The 24102-nt window shown below is 37.7% G+C and overlaps 1 protein-coding gene across 8 annotated transcripts in view; it reads left to right on the top strand.

Moving 5' to 3' along the window:
• The window catches only part of ARID4A (AT-rich interaction domain 4A), a 76140-nt gene that overhangs the window by 14578 nt on the left and 37460 nt on the right, over positions 1-24102 (top strand). For all 8 annotated transcript variants that reach the window (XR_002831843.1, XR_002831842.1, XR_002831844.1 and 5 more), the window contains 8 exons: positions 894-1026; positions 6252-6331; positions 7212-7288; positions 7909-8075; positions 20941-21013; positions 21948-22042; positions 22161-22258; positions 22782-23013. Coding sequence is in view for 4 of the 8 variants with exons in the window: in XM_014465091.2 (XP_014320577.1) it covers positions 894-1026; positions 6252-6331; positions 7212-7288; positions 7909-8075; positions 20941-21013; positions 21948-22042; positions 22161-22258; positions 22782-23013 (955 nt within the window). In the remaining 4 variants the exon portion in view is untranslated. The remainder of the gene's footprint in view (positions 1-893; positions 1027-6251; positions 6332-7211; positions 7289-7908; positions 8076-20940; positions 21014-21947; positions 22043-22160; positions 22259-22781; positions 23014-24102) is intronic.

The following is a 24102-nucleotide window of genomic DNA, read 5'->3' as shown; positions in this document are numbered from 1 at the left end:
ATCTAGTTTCGCTAATTGTTAACATTTTTAGCACATCTGCATTGTCATTTTCTCTTTTTATAGGTACATATTACAATGTTTTAAATAATGACTTTAATTGGCTGAACTATTTAAGAGGAAGTTGCAAGTGTCGTGACCTTTTACCTCTTAAATACTTTACCTCGGACACAACAAGGACATTTTCTTACATAACCAAAGTATGATTATCAGAATCAGAAATTTAACAGTATAGAATGCTATCTTTGCCAGTTGCCCAAAATAGCCTTTATAGCATTCCCTGATTCTAGGATGCAATCTAAGATCATGCATTGCATTTAGTTTATATGGTTCTCAAGTCTCTTTTAATCTGCAAAAGTTCCTCAGGCCCCCCCCCCCTTTTTTTTTACTGTCTTTTCATGACATTGACATTTTTGAAAAGTACAGGCTAGTCTACTAGTTCTGTAAACTCTTCTTTGCTATGGGTTTGTTTTATTGTTTAGTTATCTAGATAGGTCATCTAAATAACCCCTCAGATGTGTTTTCATAATCTGTCAGAAAATTAGAGTTCTGTTATCTGGCATACATAAAAAATAGAAGGTAATCTTTTCTAAAAATGTGTTTGGCACAGTAAGTTCTTCATGGTGACATAATTAGGCTTTTCTGTCCCAGTGGGTGGTTGGCAGGAGAGCTTAAGTTCGTGTCCTCATTGATCTGGTGAAGTGGACTCAGAGTTACCATGGGCGTCTCAGGACCACTTCTGTGGGGCTAGGAAATGTCTAGCTCTTCAATTCAAATAAGAATAAAAAGGGGTAATACGGATTAGAAATTGAGTTGTATGTATTAAATTCACACCACTCTGACTATATTCAAAGTGGTTTATCTTAAGATTATGATAAAATTATTTTAATTTTTAGTAATGAAGATGAAAAGGAAGAAGAAACTAGTGAAGATGAAGATGAAGATAAGCGACGTCTCAATGATGAATTATTAGGAAAAGTTGTAAGTGTGATATCTACTTCTGAGAAGACCGAATGGTATCCTGCTTTGGTAAGTAAGGTTTCTTTCCAAAGTTAATCAACCATTTAACATACTTATTTCACATGGATTTTAAAAAAGCATTTAAAATATTTTTAAAGTGTTACACAAATTTAATTTGGACTTCATTGCAAAACTGAGCAATCATGTTCAGGTCCCACATACTTCACTGTCTCTTTTTGTTGTTTCCTTTGTTTAATTTTAATTCTCTGTAGCCGATCATTTATTGCAGGGGCGGGGAACCTTTTTTCTGCCAAGGGCCATTTGGATATTTATAAAATCATTCGCGGGCCATACAAAATTATCAACTTAAAAATTAGCCGGCTATATTTGGTCAAATATGTAATTAACTCATGCCTAATGCCTTGGCAGGGCCAAACCAAATGATTTCAAGGGCCTTTTGTGGGCTGAACATTCCCCACCTGGAATCTTTCAGTTCTTCCTTTAAAACATGTTAGTGGTGTTTCCTTTTACCCTGTTCCTATTACCACTTTATACCTGATCTACAGTAAGCTACCTCCCAAGTTCCCTTAACTTGATTATTGAAATTTTTAAATTAATTTTCTAGAAGTAACTTTTTTAGAGATTTAATTATGATAGTCTCATTCTTTAAAAAAACAAAACTTTCTTTTTTAATATATTTTTATTGATTTCAGAGAGGAAAGGAGAGGGAGAGAGAGATAGAAACATCAATGATGAGAGAGAATCATTGATTGGTTGCTTCCTGCATGCCCCCCATCAGTGATCGAGCCCTAAACCCGGGCATGTGCCCTTGACTGGAATCAAACCTGGGACCCTTCAGTCCACAGGCCAAGGCTCTATCCACTGAGCCAAACCAGCTAGGGCAAAACACACAAAACTTTCACTGACTGCCTGATGGATCAATTCTGCTTTCTCAAATAAATATTTAAGGCCATCCCTACCTCTTGATTTGTTCCCATTCCCAGTGTAAGCTCTCTGCTTTACTCAGGTTCTTTCTTAATTTCTCCCTCCATAAATCACTTCAATCCTCCAAGCCTGCTTAAATCGTTAATATTTACTGAGGATCTGCAGTGAGTTCAGGTTTGTTCTAAGTTCCTTAGAAGAGAGAGAAGTATGAGATTTGCAACACATTGCTTTCAGGCAGCTTACTAAACACATAGTAATGAAAAATTATATAGTAATTTTAAAAACTTTTGGGGCAGACGCAGGACAGGGAGTTACTGGAGAAAGGAAAGGTACACTTAGACTTTGGAAATGCAAGTCTTAGTAGATAGGTTAGTAGAGAAAACTAATCTTTGCTTATTCAGGGAAGGAATGAAAAGAATGGATGGGGGCTACCGAAACCGGTTTGGCTCAGTGGATAGAGCGTCGGCCTGCGGACTCAAGGGTCCCGGGTTCGATTCCGGTCAAGGGCATGTACCTGGGTTGCGGGCACATCCCCAGTGGGGGGTGTGCAGGAGGCAGCTGATCGATGTTTCTCTCTCATCGATGTTTCTAACTCTCTATCTCTCTCCCTTCCTCTCTGTAAAAAATCAATAAAATATATTTAAAAAAAAAAAAAAAGAAAGAAAAGAAAAGAATGGATGGGCAGGAGATTTATTTCATGAGAGGAATCAATAATATTTGGTAATACCTGTCTCCTCTTTCTCCTCTTCCTATTTCTCTCTTCTTAAATAAGTCTTAAGGTCCAACTCAAGTCCTACCTTTTCTGTAATCTCCCCTAAATACTAACATAAATATGCCCTTCTTCTCTGAGTTTTGATATCACTTGTATCTCTAATAATTTTGGCACAAAAATGTGTCCCAAATTAAATTAGAATCCTTTGAAGAGCTGAGGCCATATTTTTAGGGTTATTTGTGCATATAAATGCATTACTCAATCCCGTATAATGGATTTACCTTATAGAGGAAAAGTCTGAAAATCCTTTGAATCATTCATTGTACAGGCAAATAAATAGGGTTAGATTCAGAATATTCAGGTCATAATTTGCCAAGAGACTTAAAAAAAATAACTATTCAACAGATTTATCCTTTTTCTGGTGATGTACAAAATAAAAGATGAGGAAGACACCAATCTACATTTGGTGATTTTATAGTCTAATGCAGAAAATGATTTTAGTAACTATAGTAGTAATATAAAATAGTATATGTTTAATATTATGACTTCTTTGTCTTGAGAGGTTATATTTATTTAAAGGAAATCCAGAAAGCCATCATAAAGCAGGTACTTTTGAGCTGAGCCTTGAAGGATTTAGAGTTAGTAAGCAGAGCTTCGTTAGAGGACTGACTTAGAGGATGTAAGATAAGTAAAAGCAGAAAAGCAAGAGGTTTGTCCATGGAACTGTTTGATCTGGGAATCCATTTTGGCTAAATATTAGATGTGAGTAGGGGAATAATAGGAACTAAGTTCGAGAACATAGCTCTGGCTGGGTAGCTCAGTTTGCTGAAGTGTCATCCTGCACACCAAAAGGTTGTGTGTTCAGTTCCCAGTCAGGGCACATACCTAGGTTTTGGGTTTGATCCCTGATCAAGGCATGTATGGGAGGCAACCCATCAAAGTTCCTCCCTCTCTCTCCCCCTTCTTCTTCCTCTAAAAATCAATGAAAGCATATCCTTGGGTGAAGATTAAATTAAAATTGGAAAGATTGGGAAGGTAATTTGGATATAGAGCAGAAGAGTCTTTAAAAGTTCATCTAAGGAATTTGGACATATTTCTGCATAGTATTTTGCAGAAGAGTGACAGTATTTGAGCTGTGTTTGTAGGAATATTAATGAGGCCGTGGTATGTTGGGTGGATTATTATTAGAAAGACTGGAGGTGGCAGGAACCAATTTGGAGGCCATTAGAGTGGTTCACAAATGAGGTAATTAAGCTTTGGGCTGTGCCTACTCATCCTTTAAGACTTACTTGAATCCTTTGCTGCTACACCTTTTCCTTCTCCAGGTTGGGTTGAATCTTCTTCCTAGATGCTTTTGTGTTATCCTGAGCCTAGTGGTATCACTGTACTTATCCTCCATTGTGTTCTTTTGTGTATCTTGACCCTTCATTACAGTTAGCTCCTTGAAGGTAGACACAAATATATTATTTTTAAATATTCACCTCTTCTATCTTTTTTAAAAAAATGTTTTTATTGATCTTTTTACAGAGAGAGGAAGAGGGAGAGAGAAACAGAGAAACATCGATTGGTTTTCTCCCATAGTGGGGATCAAACCGGCAACTTTTTGGTGCATGGGATGCTGCTCAACCAACTGAACCACAAAGGCCAGGGCACAAATGTATTATTAATATAATAATTACCAGCACCTAACAAACATTTACTTTCATCTGATATTAAGACAGCTTGTATGACTGCCAAGAATTTTTAATTATCTGGATATATGCTGTTTAATATAATAGCCATGTGGCTATTTAAATGTAACAATTAAAATTAAATAGAATTAAAAATTCAATCTCTAAGTTGCACTAGTCACATTTCAAGTGCTCAGTCCCATGTGGTTCATTGCTACTTTATTGGTCAGATATAGAAGATTTTTTAAAAATGTATTTTCTTTCTTTATTGATTAAAGTATTACATATGTGTCCTTATCCCCCCCATAACCCCCCCACCCCACCCCCCACAGATGTAGAAGATTTTCATCATTGAACAAAGTTTTGTGGTTAGTGCTAGATTGTAGGAGAGGGGCTAGTTAGGGGTAATAATGAGCAGGTACATGTCAGTAATTTATTGGTAGGGTTTAATATTTAAAAAAAGATTAAATTCTATAAAGTATACAGAGACTAGTTATTTACATTTGTTATTTTTTAAGAAATTAAAAAGTTCTTTACTCAGATTTTCTCAGATTTGAGTTAATTACTAAAAGCTGTACATGCCCTGGTAAGAAAGGGAATTTAGATAGGTGTTTATTTTAAAATAGATCCTGATTCAAGTATGTTTTTAAAAATTATAATATGGAACTGGAGAGCATTATGCTAAGTGAAACAAGCCAGTCAATGAAGGAAAAATACCACATGATCTCACTCATTCATGGATAATAAAGACCATTACAAACTTTTGAACAATAATAGATACAGAGGCAGAGCTGCCTCAAACTGATTGTCAAACTGCAGTGGGAAGGCCAGGGAGGGTTGGGGGACAGGAGGGAGGGGAGTAAGAGATCAACCGAAGGACTTGTATGCATCCATATAAGCATAACTAATGGACATAAGACACTGGGGGGTAAGGGAGGGCAGGGGTTTGTCAAGGGCCGGGGGGAAAAAAGGACACTTATGTAATACCCTTTGTAATACTTTTAGCGAAAAATAAAAAAATAAAAAAAATTATAATATGCCAAATGTTCATCATGTATCATACATAATTTGTTAATTCAATAACTGAGTTATTATTTAGCTTAGAGTAAGTCCTAATATTTTTAAATATTTTGGTGGTCACATTGTAATTTATATTTCATTAATTATCATTTTATAATCTAACTAGAGGCCTGGTTACATTGAAAGTAAATTAATTAGAAGGTAGCTGGCAGGGGCAGGACTGGGCGAGATGGGCCATACAAGCCCTGGAGCCAACCTCCTGCAGTCCCTCCCTGGCCAACAGCACCTGGGGCGGCGCTGGGGCTTGAAGGGCATCTGCTGAGTCCCTCTGGCAGGTGGGGTCCCTTTGCCTAGCCTGCAGGGATTGGGCCAAAACTGGCAGTCCGACATCCATCGAAGGGTCCCAGAATGTGAGAGGGCACTCTGCAAAGTTGCTGTCGCTTGGCAGCTCCTGTGTTGAGCGTCTGCCCCCTGGTGGTCGGTGCACATCATAGCTACCGGTTGGTCGCTTAGGCTTTTATATATATAGATGACTAGATAAATAAAATACCTAGAAAACTAATATGCTAAAGAAAAATTATAAGGTTATCTTCTTTTATAAGTAATTAATAATGGAAGGTATTGATAATGAAGCTCTTTCTTATAAAATACTAGAAGCCCAATGCACGAAATCCGTGCAAGAGTAGGCCTTCCTTCCCCTGGCTGCCAGCATCAGCTTCCCTCTAGCACGAGGGACCCAAGCTTCCCTCTGGCTGCTGGCAGGCACCCGGGACCTGAGCTTTCCTCCAGCCACTGGCAGGCATCCAGGACCCGGGCTTCCCTCACAGCCTCAGCTTCGTCTGGAAGGTCGTCTGGAAGGCGACCTATTGTTACAGATAATTCACTTAAGAATATATTCTGTTTTTGAGCAAGGATAATAGGAATCAATGTATTATTTTTTATTTTAGGTAATATCTCCCAGTTGTAATGATGACATCACAGTGAGAAAAGACCAGTGTTTAGTTCGATCATTTATCGATTCTAAATTGTGAGTAATGAATCACTTCATAGTGTTACATTGGGAGAAAAATAAATAAAATCACAGTGATAGAAAAGTTTTTTTAAAAAGTTTAATCACTTCATGAACTGAATTTTTACTTATGTTTTGACTTCGTAATGTAGGTTATTTTTTACTTAAAAACTTTAAAACCTGAACAACAATATGTGAGAATAATAGTAAGTAGTTTTTTAAATATAGCATGATATTGATTTTCTCTTTAATTGTAAAAATTCTGTAATTTCTATGTACTATTACATGTTATGAACTATGAAATATTCTTTAAATAAAATTTATATTACCAGAATATTATCTTGACTTTTTTTCTGATTAAAAGTCAGATTTTTAGAAACTTTTCTTCAGCTTTGCTTTGTTTCCATGAAAAGATGTAAAATTAAGAAAAATATGTTATAATCCTCTGAAAAATTTAGTGCCATAATATATCTTACAATGATAAACATATTTTAATACTATCTTCTATTACATTTCTTTTTACTAAACCAAACAGTAAGTTTAAGAAACAATGAAGATCAACATAGACATTTTTGTCTTCCATAAGAAAAACATCATGCTGATATAAAGTACCCCATGCTGTGTGTAGGAGAGTTGCATAGATTGAAATATTACAAATGTGAGGCTCTCATTAATATACTTTGAGTATGTGAATCATCAGAATTAAGACACCAGCTTTGCATATATTACCTCTTAATCTTTATTAAGGATTAGGATATATACGATCTTTTAAAACATTTTATGTGCAAAATACTTATGATTTTAAGGTTTATATTTTTCTATGTATTAACAAGGACTATTTAAATGATGATTTTTATTTAATAATGGTTCCCTCCCTTTTCTTCTTTTCTATAATTAGTTATTCTATAGCAAGAAAGGATATCAAGGAAGTGGACATTCTCAATCTGCCTGAATCTGAGCTCTCTGCTAAACCAGGTAAGATAAGGCTGAATCAATGCATTATTTCATGATGTGACTGTAAATGGCGAATACTGACTAAAGCAAGACAGACTATTCTCTGGTGCCATTTTAACTGTTTAAAGTTGATATCCACTCTTATTTGATGGCTATTTTTAAATGTCTAGAAAGAACATTTGATTTATAATTTTTTAGATGAGGATTACTTTTCATATTTTACCATTAAGATTTCTAACAGTATTTTCTAGAGTAATAAACATTAATATGACATTGTAACTTACAAAAGGTGTTCGAATGTATTGTATTATTTTGTGTGTGTGTGTGTATATATTGATTTCAGAGAGGGAGAGAGAAAAATAGAAACATCAATAATGAGAGAGAATCATTGATCAGCTGCACACCCCCTATTGGGGATGGAGCCCGCAGCCCAGGCATGTGCCCTTGACTGGAATCAAACCCGGGACTCGTCAGTCTGCAGGCCGATTCTCTATCCACTGAGCCAAACCGGCTAGGGCTGTATTGTGTTGTTTTATAAGTGACAGTTGAATTTGAACCCAGATCTTTTGACTGAATGTTATGCCTTTCAGTCATGTTATGCTGATTCCATAACAACTGCTGAAGTGTGTTTTAAATCTTAGGGCTACAGAAAGCAAGCATCTTCTTAAAAACTAGAGTTGTTCCTGATAATTGGAAAATGGATATAAGTGAAATCCTTGAGTCATCTAGCAGTGATGATGAAGATGGCCCCCCTGAAGAAAATGAGGAAGAGAAGGAAAAGGAGGTCAAAAAGGAAGAAGAAGAGGTGGTAGGTGAAATTTTATATTTGTAACATAAAAACATTTTAATATAGAGGCCTGGTGCATGAGATTAGTTCACTGATGGGGGGAGGGTTCCTCAGCCCGGCCTGTACCCTCTCAGAGTCTGGGACCCTTGGGGGATGTCCACCTGCCAACCTGCCAGTTTAGGCCCGGGCCTAAGCTGGCAGTCAGACATCCCTCTCACAGCCTGGGGCTCTCACAGTCCGGGACCCTTTGCTCCTTACCACCCACCTGCAGCAGAGGCAGAGAGGCTCCTGCCACCACCGCTGTGCTCGCCAACCATGAGCCAGGCTTCCCCCTGTGGGAGCACACTGACCACCTGCATTGAGAGTCTGCCCCCTGGTGTCAGTGCACATCGATTTGCATATTAGGCTTTTTATTATGTAGGATACTCTAGTAAAAGTTACACTTTTGTAGAGCAGGGTTGGGGAACCTTTTTTCTGCCAAGGGCCATTTGGGTAGTTATAATATCATTTGCAGGCCATACAGAATTATCAGTTTAAAAATTAGCCTGCTGTATTTGGTCAGACATTTAATTAACTCACCCCTAATGCCTTGGCAGGGCCAGACCAAGTGATTTCAACGGCCTTATACAGCCTGTGGGCCCGACATTCACCACCCCGGTTTAGAGTATCTCTTGTTTCTGTCTTTCTCTGGTTCAACTTGATTTGGGAGAGAGGATTTGTTTGTTTGTTTTTTGGCTTCTAGCTTAGTGTGCAAATCAGGACTAATTTTTACACAGTAAGAGGTTACAAAGAAGAACTCTTCAGGTGAATCAAGGGCAAACTTTTTTATTTTATTTTACTACCTTTCCCAAACAACCAAGGAGTAAAGAAATGTGTGTAGGAGTTACATGTGTTAACTCATTTAAATGTTTGCTATGTGGAGTGACTGGTGTTATCCTACTTTAAAGGTGAGAAAAGTGAGGGTCATAAAGTTAAATAACTTTTCAAGGTGACCCAGGTTAAATGTGGAGAACAAGGATTTGAACCTAGGTCTGGTCTGTCTTAACTTCGAAAACATGACCTCTTCCAGACATTTAACAGTATTTCAAGGATAATGGGCATAAAAAAATTCTATCCAAACTGAAAGAAAATTTCATTTGGCAGTTTGTTCAGTCATAGAAAAGATTTAGATTACATTTTTGAAGTGCTGATGGCTTTCTTTGTAATATTAATATGTCACTTAGGAGTATATAATTGTAGGAAATCATTCATGGAATTCCACATAATTATTTACATGAATATTGTCGTCTATTTATTCAGCAGTGTTTTGTCAAATGGGATAAATTGTCCAGTGTATTTTTGGTTGTTATGAGGTAAAGGAGTTTTGGGATAGACAAAGAGAATGAGTTTACTGAAAAGGAGGACCTTCCTCTTTGAGCATGAAAAATATTTGTTTGAAAAATGTGGAATGCTTATTTCTGTTTTACATTTACAAATATGAATTTATGAAATAAAATTAGTATACTTGTATGTGATGAAGGGCATACAGCATTTCTCTCCTTTTACTTCCCCTGCAGTATTTGGTGTTTTGCACTCTGAAATCAGAATGGCGGTTCATACTTAGAGGCTGCCTACAGAGTTGCCATAGTAACATGCTGTTGGTTTTAAGTGAGCATGCTCGGAAAGACAGGAAGGTTTAGCAGAGGCTTGGCAGGTTGCCAATGGAGGTTTGCCAGATGCTTTGAAATGGGCTGTCTTTCTTTTCCTTTCATGTAATGTCTGATTTTATGTGGAAGAGAATGTAAGTAGTGCTGTATAACCCTGCGGATGCTATGCCCTAAGAGGGAAAGCAAATATTTGCAAGTCAGACTGAAAAATGTTCAGACACTGTACTGATTAAGTAGAAGGGGAATCTAACCATATTGCATTTGAAAGAAAATGCAGCATATAGGTAAGATTTTTTTTTTATATTTAGTTACCATTTTTATTGCCAAAAATGAGGTTAAATAGGAATTTTAGCTATTGGTGATGTGGCTGATATGGTAGGACCGTAACCGAGCATAATTGTTTTTTGTAAAAGAGACAGTAGGAGTCTATTTTTAGAACATCAGAGGACGAAGGCTATCTTTCTGAAACATAAAATAGATTTTGAAATGAAAATGAAGAGACAGTTTGGTAGAATTCAGGATTTAAAGTGTAAATATTAAATGTGATTTTTGTATTTTATCTGTATTTATAGATTATATGTTTTCAGGATAAATAGGCCACATTTTCAGGGTGTGAACTGTTGCAGTCTGGTTTTGGTATTTTTTCTAAATTATAACATTAGGTTAGCATCTTGTATTGCCAATTATTGAAAAAAGATAAGTCTATTTTTGCTAGTACTTTTAATTGGTGTTCTTTTCAGAGTGCATTTTCCTTATCCCCCCCCCCCCAAATACCCTGAAATTTTAAACAAAGAGGGAAAAAAGAGCTCTGTAGTAAGATTGGAGAGGATAGCTTTAAAATAGTAAACAGTGCTCTTATTACAGCTATTAATTTCATAAAAATCATAATGTTTTATTCAAGCCATGAGTAAATATTAGTGAAAAAGAATGACGAGCAGAGGCAAGCTCTGTTACCTATTGTTTGCAGGTAATAAGAAATTAAAAAAGGTAAGGACTTTTGTAAGGCTAGCATCTTCTTATAATGTATTATTTAAATTATGAACCTGCTAAAATTAAGTGAACCAAGATGCTTTTCATGTACTAAAAAATGAAAGCAAAATCAAAATGTAGGCACTGATTCATATGATTATCATTTTAAATTATTTTTCAAATGGTCATTTTCATAACATACTTTATTGAATTCGTTGATAGAAACTAATTCCTCTTTTTCTCTGGCTATACAGGCAGATTTTCTTGAGTGAGATTTTGATTGCTTTAGAAAAAAATCAGCTGCATTTTGCTCTTGGATTTAAGATTTAGTTGCTGAATCATTCTAACTTGTCTAGAACAGTAATTTAAAAAAGTTAGTATATTGATAAACTGAAAAGCAGGTGAATCTATATATAGCAAAGGGGGAAAAATGGGTATGCTGTAAAATGAATTAAAATCTGATAAGCCAGGGCCTACCTGGCTTAGTCATTACAGGCCTTTACTACATAAGTGAGGCTAAGCTGTTGTATTACATTACACATCATATTTTTCCCGAAATGTAATTATGCTGTGCTTTTTATGAAGATTTAATGTTGCTTTCCAGTGGTCAAAAAGATCTTTTATGACATTCTGTAAACCAGTACAATAATACTTTAGCCTCTCATTTGGTGTTTGTGAATTTTATGCAGTAGAATCATACAAGTGTTAGATACTTCTGCAGTGTTCATGGTCAGTGGGCATTGTTTTTATATTTCATGCTTTGAGTGTCCTAATATAGCCTTGATAAGGAGATTTGAGATTCCATGGCTTTACCATGGAGAAGCATCTTTTTACTTAAAATTATTTGAATTCCTAAGCATTGGTAGTTTAGGATTCCAGTACGAGAAATATATTTTATACTATTACTGGGTGGAAAAAGACTTGAGAGTTTGACAGGAAGTAGATGATATATATCTTGATGGCTTTAAATTTTAACTCACTGGTAAATGGAGGATATTTTTGAGGGTATTACTTAAATGTCTTTTGTTAAGAAAGTTTTATATTAAAAAATATATTACTGAATTTCCTTTTGAGCTTTGAAATTGCTTGAAAGTCCATGTAAACATAAAGTAATGATGTCAATTATTCATTTACTCCTGACTTATATTCACTTTGGATGAATATAGGAGAGTTTTCTAAGGATAAAGTAAATAGGTGATTGTTTAGAAGAAATTAGAATTTTGTGAATCTTTATAAGAAATGTTCATTTTTGTTTAGAAGTATCGATATCCATTTCTCTGATCTTTGCATTATCTAGGGATCACTGTTACATTTAATGCCTAGAATTATATTCCGCTATTATAAAATTGTAAGTGCTGGAATTTTTTATTCATGGAAATCTGAAAGTACTTTAAAGTTCTCAGTTTATTCTTGGAGACTTAGTGATTTTTAAAGTAAGATTGTTTATTTACTCCTCACAACAGGATTTTTTTATGACAGCAAACTTAGAGAGATGACAGACGTTTTCACAGAGTTTTAAGAATATTTTCTCTCTTCCTCTAGAGATTTAAGGTCTGTGAAAGCAGTGGTTGTTAAGGTTTTGTTTTGTTCCCTTTTCCCACCAATATAAACATCCACCATCTAGCAACACAGAGCTTGGCACAGAGTAAACCTTCATTTAATAGCTTGTGAATAAATGAATGAACGTGGGCTACGCAATTATCCTAACATATTTCTATTTGAAACAAAGTGTTGTAAGATTTGTTGTAAGGTTCTAAAAGTTCACTTGGAAGGAAACATGGGATAGGTATCTCATAATAGATTTCCTTTTGTTTTTTATCCTCACCTGAGATTATGTTTATTGATTTTTAGAGAGAGGGGGGAGAAAAGAAAGAGAGAAAAACAAACATCGATGTGAGAGAAAAACATCCATTAGCTTCCTTCCATACACACCCCCACTGGGGATTAAACCTCCAACCTTTTGGTGTATGGGATGATGCTCCAACCAACTGAGCCACCTGGCCAGGGCCATAATTGATTTCTTTTATCAGACAGTGCACTCTGTAAGCAATCTCATTTCCTTATCTAATGTGAGTTTATAAATTCTTTTTGGCTTAAGCTAGTTTGGGATAGTTTTCTGTCACTTGCAATGAGTTCTTGACTAATAATGCTCCTCTTTTGTACCTTGCTCCCACTTATTTCAGTATCTTGTGACTAGTCCTTTCCTATATCTCTTCAACTACAATCCATTATCCATAGACATATTCCTAAAACATAAATGTTTCATGCTGGGAACCCTTTAATGGCTTTCAGAAGCTAAAGGATGAAGTTTAGGTCTTTTACCTTAACCTTTTATAAGTCTGGCCCTTCATGCATGCCCAGCTTTTTATTCTCTCCACCATTCTCCAGCAATATGGAACTCCTTATAGCATCCCCTCACTACCTCTTACTAGTATGTGTTGCTCAGAAGCTGCTTGTTGTCAGGTGTATTACATTGAGTATCACTATACTTCCCGTTTGCTTTATTCATATTTAATAGGAAAGTAAAATGAAAGTTTTAAAAACTCAGAAAACAATAAACTATAGATATGATTTAAAGGATCCAATGGAACAAAGAGAGCTCTGGCTAAAGTACAGTGGTTGAGTATGACTTATAAATGTTATGTGCATTAACCTTAGTAAGTTGTTCTGGTATTTATTTCAGTTTTTTTAAAAATCAGTGAGGTTGCCCTGGCTGGTGTAGCTCAGTGGATAGAGCGTCGGCCTGCGGACTGAAGGGTCCCGGGTTCGATTCCGGTCAAGGGCACATGCCCGGGTTGCGGGTTTGATCCCCAATGTGGGGTGTGCAGGAGGTAGCCTATCAGTGATTCTCCCTCTTCATTAATGTTTCTATCTCTCTTCCTCTCCCTTCCTCTCTGAAAGCAATAAAAACATACTAACAACAATGACAAAAAACATTAAAAAAAAAATCAGTGAGGTTATTTCATGTTTCAAATTTAAAATGTATTCAAAAAAGCAAGCAGCTACTGGTATTACCGTTGCTTTTATGGTGTCCTCAGAGCTGTACTTCTTGCCGTGCTTAGCTCCCCAGAGTTGAGCTTTTAGGGTGTTGTCTTAATATCCTCATTTCCCTAACAGAGGGATTTGCCCACTTTAGAGGAATCCAAGCTCAGCCTCTTTTTTTTTTTTTTTTTTTTTTTTTTTTTTTTTTTAAGTAGTGGGGCATGACAGAGAGATTAAGGGGTTATAAGAACTGAGAAGTTGAGAGAATGTGTGATGGAGTTCCAGGGGTGGGGTGAGAAGGGGAGCTAATAGAGAGGAGCAGAAGAGGTGCTGTAGACAGCAGCATGAAGGGTAAACAAAGCTACTGTTGTCCAAAATACCGTTAATTCACAGAAACAGTATTTTGGTATTGAGAAATAAGCATAGTGTACTAGAATACAAAAACAAAAAAGGAGGGAGGGTGTTGTATAATCATTTAATAACTTATTAAGGATAGCTGTAGGGGTTCATGAGAGGTGAGATATCCATCAACAAAAGATGTGTACTTCACATACAATATACAGCACAGGGAAACTACAAAGATCAAGTTCAACTATATCCTTTCCTAATTTGTTATGTGCTAAGAAACTACCCTGACCCACTCAGTAGAACTGTGTATAAGTTATATCTGTCTGAGGGGCTTTGTGTAAAGTGTATCATCTTTTACTAAAGTATTTGGACAATTTGGACACTTTCTGTTCACCTTCCTAATTTGTGTTCTGAAGAGTAGAGTTACTAGCTAAGTAAGTTAATAGCTCAGCAAAAACAAGGTATTATTAAAAAATAAATAACAAAATGTGTTCATCTCCCATTCCAAGAAAATGCTGAAAGTTCATCCTTCACTAGAATTTGTGCCTTTTGTGAGTGAATAATCATTCATTATTGTTATTAATGTATTTGGGAAAAGAATGAAGTAAATGCTATGCCACAACCACCTGTGACTTAACATCCTCAGCCATTCTTGTTTTTCTCTCTATTCTCTGACTCCTGTTACATTTATATTATCATTAATGTTAGCCCTGAAACTCAGTGAATGTGGAACAATTGAAGAAAATCTCCTCCTCAGTTCATTTTCACAGATGTCATTTTCATTCATATAACAATAAAGTGTCTAACCTAAATGTCAGTCACTGGTGATAAATTGTGGGTAAAATAGGCATGTTTGTAGCATCATACAACTTACTGATCATTTACAATGTGTTGGAACTTTGAGGACTACCACTATGAGTAACTTAACTTAGACTTAAACTAAAAAAATATCAGTATGTATTCCTCTCTCTTTCCTTCAGGGGAGGGGTCACCTTTCCATCATCAGGTGGCAAGACTAATTCAGCATTGATCCTCCTCCTCGTGGACTGCTCTATTAGCTTGCCTTTCCCTTCCAGTCATCAAACTCATTCTTGGCAAAGAACTTTTAAAAACACAAATGTGACCTAATTCCTGTTTAGCTCTCTCAGACCTCACAGCTACCCAGAGTATGCAGTTCTGATTCTCTAGCATATATCATCACAAAGTCTTTTCCTAATCACAGTCTGCCTTTGCCAGCCTCAGGTTTATGCTGTTTGCCTCTAGCTCCTGGGCTGTCTGCTCTTCACATTTGGAGGCTTTTCCTAATGTTATCACCATCAGTCCATCCCCAGCAGAATCATTCATCCCCTCATGTATTCCTTTATATATTTTACAACATATATCACATTGTATTGAATTGATTTTTTTTACATTTTGACACTCCTTGCCGGACTCAGGGGCAAAGTAGAAGGTAGCCTGTTTTCTTACCTAGTCACAGTACTTTTGTGTATTCCCTGACTCATGGTAACCATCAATAGATGTTTGAACTGAATTTGAAGATACAGAAAATCTTCATAATCTAGAAAATTCATAATCTAGAAAATTCATCATCTAGTATTGTAGATAAATAGATAATACAACTATCTGTAATATTCAGTAGTATATACTGATGCCAACTGAAATTGTAAATTTCTTGGAATGATGATCATGGCCATGTCTCTTCTATATCCTTAACCCCCTTCCCTGCCATTTTACTGGGAGCATAATTACTCTTCACATGTTTGACTGAATGAAGAGAAGAGGGCTCATCAGTAGTCTGGTGGACTCTCTACCTCCCATCATTACAACCCTCTCCCACTCTAAAACCCCTACCAACGAGGAGAGAGATGCTATAGCAAATATGAGCACCCAAGCAGAAGCCATGAAGGCAGATTCTTCTAGTTCGAGATGCTTCCTAGCATATGTAGTCTACTTCAAGGTGACTAACAACACAGCTAATTTCAAAAACAGATTGGGGCAAATTGCTTATTGTAAGAGAATAAGCAATTTTAATTTTTGCAAAGACAGGTAACTTTAAAACTTTGTTTATAGCTTCATCTTCTTTGTGTGGAAAGTAAATTTCATTTCAAGCAGGCATTTGTTTGTAAGTAAAATTATTCATTTACATCTTGTTTTTACACCTGATAATTGTACCTAAAAGTTTATGGCCATGGTTTCTTATGGAACTTGATACACTTTTGGATGTTGACATCCACTGACTTTTAAATCATATGTATTTAATTCACTAATTTTTACCTATAAAACTATGTTATTGCCCAGCTGGTGTGGCTCAGTGGTTGAGTGTCAACTTATGCACTAGGAAGTCACTGTTCAATTCCAGGTCAGGGCACATGCTTGGATTGCAGGCTCCAACCCAAGCAGGGGGCATGCAGGAGGCAGCAGATCGATGTTGATTTTTCTCTCTCATTAGTGTTTCTCTCTTTCTCTCCCCTTCTCTCTCTCTCAAATCAATAAAAACATACCTTCTATATATCTATATAATAAAAGCCTAAGCGACCGTTATGGTGGAACGACCAGAATGACCTGTCGCTATGATGCACGCTGACCATCAGAGGGCAGACACTTAACACAGGAGCTGCCCCTTGGTGGTCAGTGTGCTCCCACAGGGGGAGCATCGCTCAGCCAGAAGCCGGGCTTATGGCTGGTGAGCGCAGCGGCGGTGGCGGGAGCCTCTCCCACCTCTGTGGTAGTGCTAAGGAGCAGCAAGCTGAGCAGTAAGGAGCAGGGAGCAGGTGGGCGGTAAGGAGCGAGGGGTCCTGGACTGAGAGGGATGTCCCAAACTGCTAAAGGGCACAGGCTGGGCTGAGGAACCTCCCCCACCCACCCAGTGTATGAATTTTGTGCACTGAGCCTCTAGTGTGTGTGTGTGTGTGTGTGTGTGTGCGCGCGCGCGCGCATGCGCGTGTGCCTAAGTGACCGTTAAAACCAAATGACCGGCACGACCAGTCGCTATGACATGCACTGACCACCAGGGGGCAGATGCTCAATGCAGGAGTTGCCCCCTGGTGGTCAGTGCGCTCCCACAGGGGGAGTGCTACTCAGCCAGAAGCCGGGCTCACAGCTGGCGAGCGCAGCTGCGGTGGTGGGAGCCTCTCCCAACTCCGCAGCAGCGCTACCGAGCAGCAGTGGCAGCAAGTGCAGCGGGCTGGGATGAGCGCGAGTGGCACGGCACCCACCCCTGCTTGGGCTCCTCCCTAGCCATCTAGCACTTGGCACACTGCTACATCCCTCGGGGGATGTCCGACTGCTGGTTCAGGCCCAGTCACCGCAGGACCGGCAGGCAGACAGAGTGGTTAGGGCCTAAACCGGCAGTCAGACATCCCTCGAGGGGTCCTGGGTTGCAAGAGGGCACAAGCCAGGCTGAGGAAACCCCGCACTCCCGTGCACAAATCCGTGCACTGGGCCTATAGTTTTAAAATACAAATATTCTTATTTTTGTTTTATCAATCCTCACCCAAGGATATTTTTCCATTGAGAGTGGATGGGAGTGGGAGAGACAGAGAGAGAGAAACATCGATGCGAGAGACATCGATTGTCTCCTGCTTGCGCCCTGATCAGGGCCAAGGATCAAGCCTGCAGTTGAGGTACATGCCCTTGTTCGGGTTGACCCTGAAACCCTTCAGTCCACAGGTCGATGCTCTATCCACTGAACCAAACCGGCTAGGGCTAAAAAAACTTTCTATCTATAATAATAAAAGCATAATATGCTAATTAGACTGGACAGCTGAATGACCTTCCAGATGAAGCTGCGGCAGCGGTGCCAAGGCAAAGGCGGTTAGGGGCGATCAGGCAGGCAGGCAGGCAGAATGGTTAGGGGTGATCAGGCAGGCAGGTGAGCAGTTAGTGGCGATCAGGCAGGCAGAGTGGTTAGGGGCGAGTCAGGCAGGCGAGCGGTTAGGAGCCAGCAGTCCCAGATTGCGAGAGGGATATCCGACTGCCGGTTTAGGCCTGATCAAGCGGGCCTAAACCGGTAGTCGGACATCGCCCGAGGGGTCCCGGATTGCAAGAGCGTGCAGGCTGGGCTGAAGGGCCCCCGCTTCCATGCATGAATTTCATGCACTGGGTCTCTGGTATTCTCAATAATTAAGAATTTATGAAATGGTTGATACAACCTTAATAAATACCTAATCTGCAATTGATGGCTTTGTTTTGTTTACTTGTTTTGTAAGAAACTTTGATTTCAAATTAGTGCCTTTTTAAAAAATTGCTTTTATATATGCTGGACTAGGGGCCCAGTGCATGAATTTGTGCACCTTTAAAGAAACTGGGTTGCAAGGCTGCGGTGGGCACAGGGGCGGGTCTTGGCCCATCCTCCATGTCCCCGCCCAGCCCCTCCTGCCATGGCCCCTGGTTCCCTGTCTGCTGGCAACCCTGCTCCTGCTGCCTCCGCTCCCATGCGCTGACAGTGCCAGCCCCGCTTGTACCCGCTGATGGCACAGAGCGATTGGGACCCGTGCCAGCAGCAGGTGCAAGTGGTGGTTGCTGCCCCGATCACCCCTCAGGAGCAGGGGGAGGTGGAGAAGCCCTGAGGGGCAATCAGGGCCGGCAGCCAAGCAATCAGGGCTGGCGCTGGGTGCCAGCAGCAGGTGCAAGCGGCAGCTCCGGCGCTGGCCGCGGGTATGAGCGCCAGGTGAGACCGTGGTGCATGGGAGCAAAGAATTTTCAGTAACCACCAGAGGCTCACCCCATGACAGCAACTGGCGCCCTGCCTTGGTCTGGCTCACCTGGCTCCACCATCCCACCACAGCCGACACCCACCTTGTTTCACACTCTGCCGATGCCCGCCATGTTCCACGCATGCCCCCTGGTGATCAGCGTATGTCATAGCAACCGGTTATTTGGTTATTCCGCCGTTCGGTCTATTTGCATATTAGGGTTTTATATATATAGATAAGATGGTCTTATTTAAATTCTGTATGATCCTAAATACTGGAAATGAGTTGTTAGCCTGAGGAGATTACAAGGCCCAAGCAAAGCATAGAGCCAGTATGGCATAAAGTGTTTTTGTTTTCCCCCCCATACTGCAAGTCCTTAAAATTAACATATGAAATGATTCTTGAGCTACTAGATTCCTTTTTTCCTTGAGTTAACTCATTGGAAGGTTTTTTCCCCCCCATTACAGTTAACATTCAGTATTATTTTGTATTAGTTTCAGGTGTGCAGCACAGTGTTAGACAAAGTGTTTTCCCTGATAGGCAGTTGTATTAATTACCTTGCAAAAGCAAAATGTTTTAATTCACATGGGGAAAAGAACACTTTTTTTTTTGTATATATATTTCTTTTGTAAAATTTACTTTTCACCCTGGCCGGTGTTGCTCAATGGATAGAGTATCAGCCCAAGTACCAAAGGGTTGCGTTGCAGTTTCACTTCCTGGTCAAGGGCATGTACCTGGCCCCATCTGGGCATGTGTGGGAGGCAACCAATCAGTGTGTCTCTCTCACATCAATGTTTCTCTCTTCCCCTCCCTCCCACTCTCTCTAAAAAAAAAAAAAAAAAATGGAAAAAATATCCTCAGGTGAGGATTAACAAAACAAAACAAAAATTTATCTTTCAATTACAGTTGACATACAATATTATATTAAGAACTGCCATTGTTGATTTGAGCATTTAGTAATGACTCCTATTAACTTTGTAAATTGCTAATTTTTGAGGCTTAGTAGAATTTTGACTAAAGTTTCTTTATATTTGATAAAACTGAAAGTACCCAATTTATAAATCATTATGAATGAATTTTAAATAAGAATGTTCGCAAATATTAGTTTACAAGTAGCCTATCTGAAAAGGGAATATTTTATTGAAACCCATAACCAGTTGTTCTACTAGAGCCAAAAACCTAGGCTGCATAGGATAACATCATTAATTTATATAATTAGTAAAAAGTCACACTTAAATAGGTATTTGTAGAAATAGTTGCTTTTACATGAATGTTTCCATTCGTTCCTCTACCCCATCTCCCAATAAATGAGCAATTATTTATCTAGTTTTCTTTCATAAGAAAATTTTTATTGTCTTATTTTCAGGGTCGCAAAGTCAATACAGATGCCAGGCAAATGAGAAAAGCAGGCTAGTGTGATAAAAGAGGGGATGGTAGAGTCTGGGGCAAACAGAATTTATATGACTCATTTAAAGGCTTAAAATTATGTTTTTATCACCCAAGGATATGTTTTTATTGATGAGAGAGAGAGAGGGAGAGAGAGAGAGAAACATGGATATGAAAGAGAAACATCAATCAATCTGTTGCCTTCTGTAAGCGTCCCGATGGATGATGGAACCGAGACCTTTTGTTGCATAGGACGATGCTCCAATCAACTGAGCCACCTGACCAGGGCAAGGCATTTAAAGTTTTTTCAAATACGATACTTCCAAACAAAAAAATTTTGCCATGTGACTTTGCAACCTTTGGGTTATATTCATTCAACAATAACAAAATTTCAATTTTTGTGTGTGGGTTGTTTTTATAATAAAAACATTCATCATTAGTGTGCTCATCTATCAATATATTTGTACAGGCCACATGGTATTTTAATGGATTAAAAAAACAACAACAAGTGAGATGAAAACACTCTCAGCCCATTTCATTATTGAGCCTTTTTCTCCTGGCTAATCTTAGTCCTTATGGTGATACTCAAGGATAGGGTTAGAGTGATAAGGGTAGAGATTGATATTTTTTAAATTAATTCTTTTTGGGGGGGGGTAGATAATGATATTTTGACAGTTGCATCAAATCAGCTCTATCAAAATACGACTTAAAATCTGGCATTGTAGGATTTTGAGGAAATTCGTATTCCCAGCTTCATTAAAATTTTATCCCCTTACATTAAGTTCACAAAACAACAAGAAAAGAAGTAATGTATCTCATCCTACTCATTGTTCTACATATTTGTATATTTTACCTTTACAGCCTGAGGAAGAACTTGATCCTGAAGAGAGGGACAACTTCCTCCAACAGCTTTATAAGTTTATGGAAGACAGAGGTACTTTCATGCTCATTCATTGAAAGTAGTCATGTCTTTTACACTTTTAGATTCTAGGTTTATGCATTGTTTTTGTTAGAATTATGGGTATATGGATTTGGATTTAAAGTAATACCTGAAAGTAATTAAGTGCTTGGAATAAAAATAATGTTCATATCTATTTTGACCAGAAATATATAGAAAAATAGTTTTGGTACAATTAAATTTAGTTTCCTTGGGACTTGTAAAACCAAAACATATAATATTTCAGTAATAGAAAGTGAACAGTCATAATGTTAATCTACATACCATTAATTAACTAATACTGTCTTTGTGGCAAGTAAACTAGCCTGATCCTTGGTCTCAACAAATTAAACATAATAGGAGAACAGTTCCTATCTAATAGAATAGGATTTCTATTTAGAAGTTAGAAAAAAATGAAAGCTTTAGAGTTAGAAGAAATAGAACCCTCAGAAATCATCATACTTCTTGACATTACATTAGTTCTGAGAAACCCTTAGATAAATTGTCCTGCACATCCCCTGTGGCCTTCAGAAATCATCCTTGAGATTACTGCTAATAGTCTTAACATTTGTGTTAAAATAGAGAAAATGGAACCATGGCCTAAAATGTCCCCTTTGCATTGTGTGTATTCTTGCCCAGGCTTTTTGAACCAACAACACTATTGGCTACACCTTGTAGTCCTAAGGTTAATGTAGTTTTACCCAATTCAGTGGTAGTTAGAGAGGTGATTTTATTATTTGTGGAGGTAAATCTAAGGACTACCACAAGAATATACTGAATATTTTGTGTTGTCTTATATAACTTAAAAGATTAGGTTTTTAAATATATCCACTGATTAATGAAATTTGAGAAATTAGAAATTGATAGCTTCTTTTAGCTTAGTTTTTTTGCATTTGATTAAACATTATTTCTACCCTCTATAAAAAAATAGGTACTCCAATCAACAAACCACCTGTTTTGGGCTATAAAGATCTCAATCTCTTCAAACTCTTTAGACTGGTTTATCATCAGGGTGGATGTGACAATGTAAGTAAGGAAGTGATGAAAAGTTAAATTATCTAATGTTTCACTGTTATATGTACTTTAGGTAAGTAAAGATGATCTCCCTTTGCAAATGTTAACAAATAAAAACTTAATTTTCCAGATTGATAGTGGTGCTGTATGGAAGCAAATTTATATGGACCTTGGCATTCCTATTTTGAATTCAGCTGCTTCCTACAATGTAAAAACTGCATATCGAAAGTAAGTAGTATCGTTTATTCATCAAAGAATACATAGTTACAGGGAATATTTTCCATTTATTTGGTTAGCAATTAAATAAGAATATTAAAGTTGGAGAAAGTGTATAAAAAGGTTTAGGTTAATAGATACTTGTGATTGAAAATTATTTCAGTGCACCAAGTCTGCTGTGCTCCATTTTTTTGTGTTGTCCTAATTTCCTTTCCAAAATCAGGGATGCAGGCAGCATTTATCATCTAAAATGATTGTGCATGTTATGGAGCTCAGTCTTTTGTGTGAATAACTTTCAGATCAAAACTACAATAGCTATGTTCAGTTATCACAAGCTTATATTTTTTAGGAATTTTATGATCAATGTTTCTGTTTATAATTCTTCTTAAAACACCAATAATTTAGTAACATAGAAAAAGTACTTTAAAAAAAGAAAGACTTGAGTGTTACTTTTTAAAAATGTTTGTTTAATAATATAGTATTCGAGTTAAATGTAAAGACTAAGATTTATCAAAGGGAAATACTGTTCGTTTAGGTATCTTTATGGTTTTGAAGAGTACTGCCGTTCTGCAAATATCCAGTTCAGAACTATTCACCACCATGAACCAAAAGTAAAAGAGGAAAAAAAAGACTTAGACGAATCAATGGAAGAGGCTCTAAAACTAGACCAAGAAATGCCTTTAGTAGAAGTAAAGAGTGAACCCGAGGAAAATATTGATTCAAACAGTGAAAGTGAAAGAGAAGAAGTAGAATTAAAATCTCCACGGGTAAGTACTTAAACTATCTGGTTTATTTTAAAAATTACTTAACATTTTTTATTATGGACATTTTCAGATACATACAAAAATATTTTAATGAACCTAATTTATTTTCTAGTATTTAGTTATGTTTTAGCCAGGCTAATCTAGCTACCTTTCTCTAAATATATCACATATTATCTCTTCTACCTGAGAAATCATTTCTCCTGTTGTTTTTGTGATTTTTTTACAAATATATTTTATTGATTTTTTTACAGAGAGGAGGGGAGAGGGATAGAGAGTTAGAAACATCAATGAGAGAGAAACATCGATCAGCTGCCTCCCGCACACCCCTCACAGGGGATGTGCCCGCAACCAAGGTACATGCCCTTGACTGGAATCGAACCTGGGACCCTTTAGTCCGCAGGCCGATGCTCTATCCACTGAGCCAAACCAGTTAGGGCTCTCCTATTATTTTCTGTTTTTGTTTGTTCAAGTCATTCTCATTTAAGGTCAATCCCAAATATTCATTGCACATTCCCTCTAACGTTGCTCTTTTTATATGTAACATTTATTCTGTTTAGTATATCTTGTTTCTTTTACCCTCTCTGCCCTAGAATCACACTTCAGGAGGGCAGGGACTAGTGTCTACTCTATTCATTGACAGTTCCCAGACATCTAGAATAGTGCCTGACACATAGTGAGGACTTATTTAATAGTTGTTGCATGAATGAATCTCCTCTTTATAACGCCTGTGCTCCCAACCAAGTGGGATCTTTTCTCCGTGTTACTCCATAGCACACTGTACAGTGCTTGTGGCCATTTTTTCATGTTCTGCCTTGTTTTCTAGTCATGTGCACACTGGTTGTATCTTCTAACTCTACTCTTCCTCTCCATAACTATGTAAGTCCTTTGTAAAAATTGTTACCCACTGTTTTGGTCATTGTTGAATGATGTCTACATAATAGCATTTATTAAAATTGAGGAGAAAGAAAATTTATCACACTCTCAAAGTTCAGTTACTGTAATATATCTTATTTTTCAGTGAAATCTTATTTGATTGAAAGAGGAGGTTGAAGTCACCTTCTCTTTTATCTAACCAGAAACCATTTTCTAAAC

Source organism: Myotis lucifugus, unplaced genomic scaffold (assembly GCF_000147115.1).
Source record: "Myotis lucifugus unplaced genomic scaffold, Myoluc2.0 scaffold_278, whole genome shotgun sequence".
Classification (NCBI taxonomy): Eukaryota; Metazoa; Chordata; class Mammalia; order Chiroptera; family Vespertilionidae; genus Myotis; species Myotis lucifugus.
The sequence above is the reverse complement of the archived record's forward strand: the minus strand, read 5'-3'. Positions and strand labels throughout refer to the sequence as shown.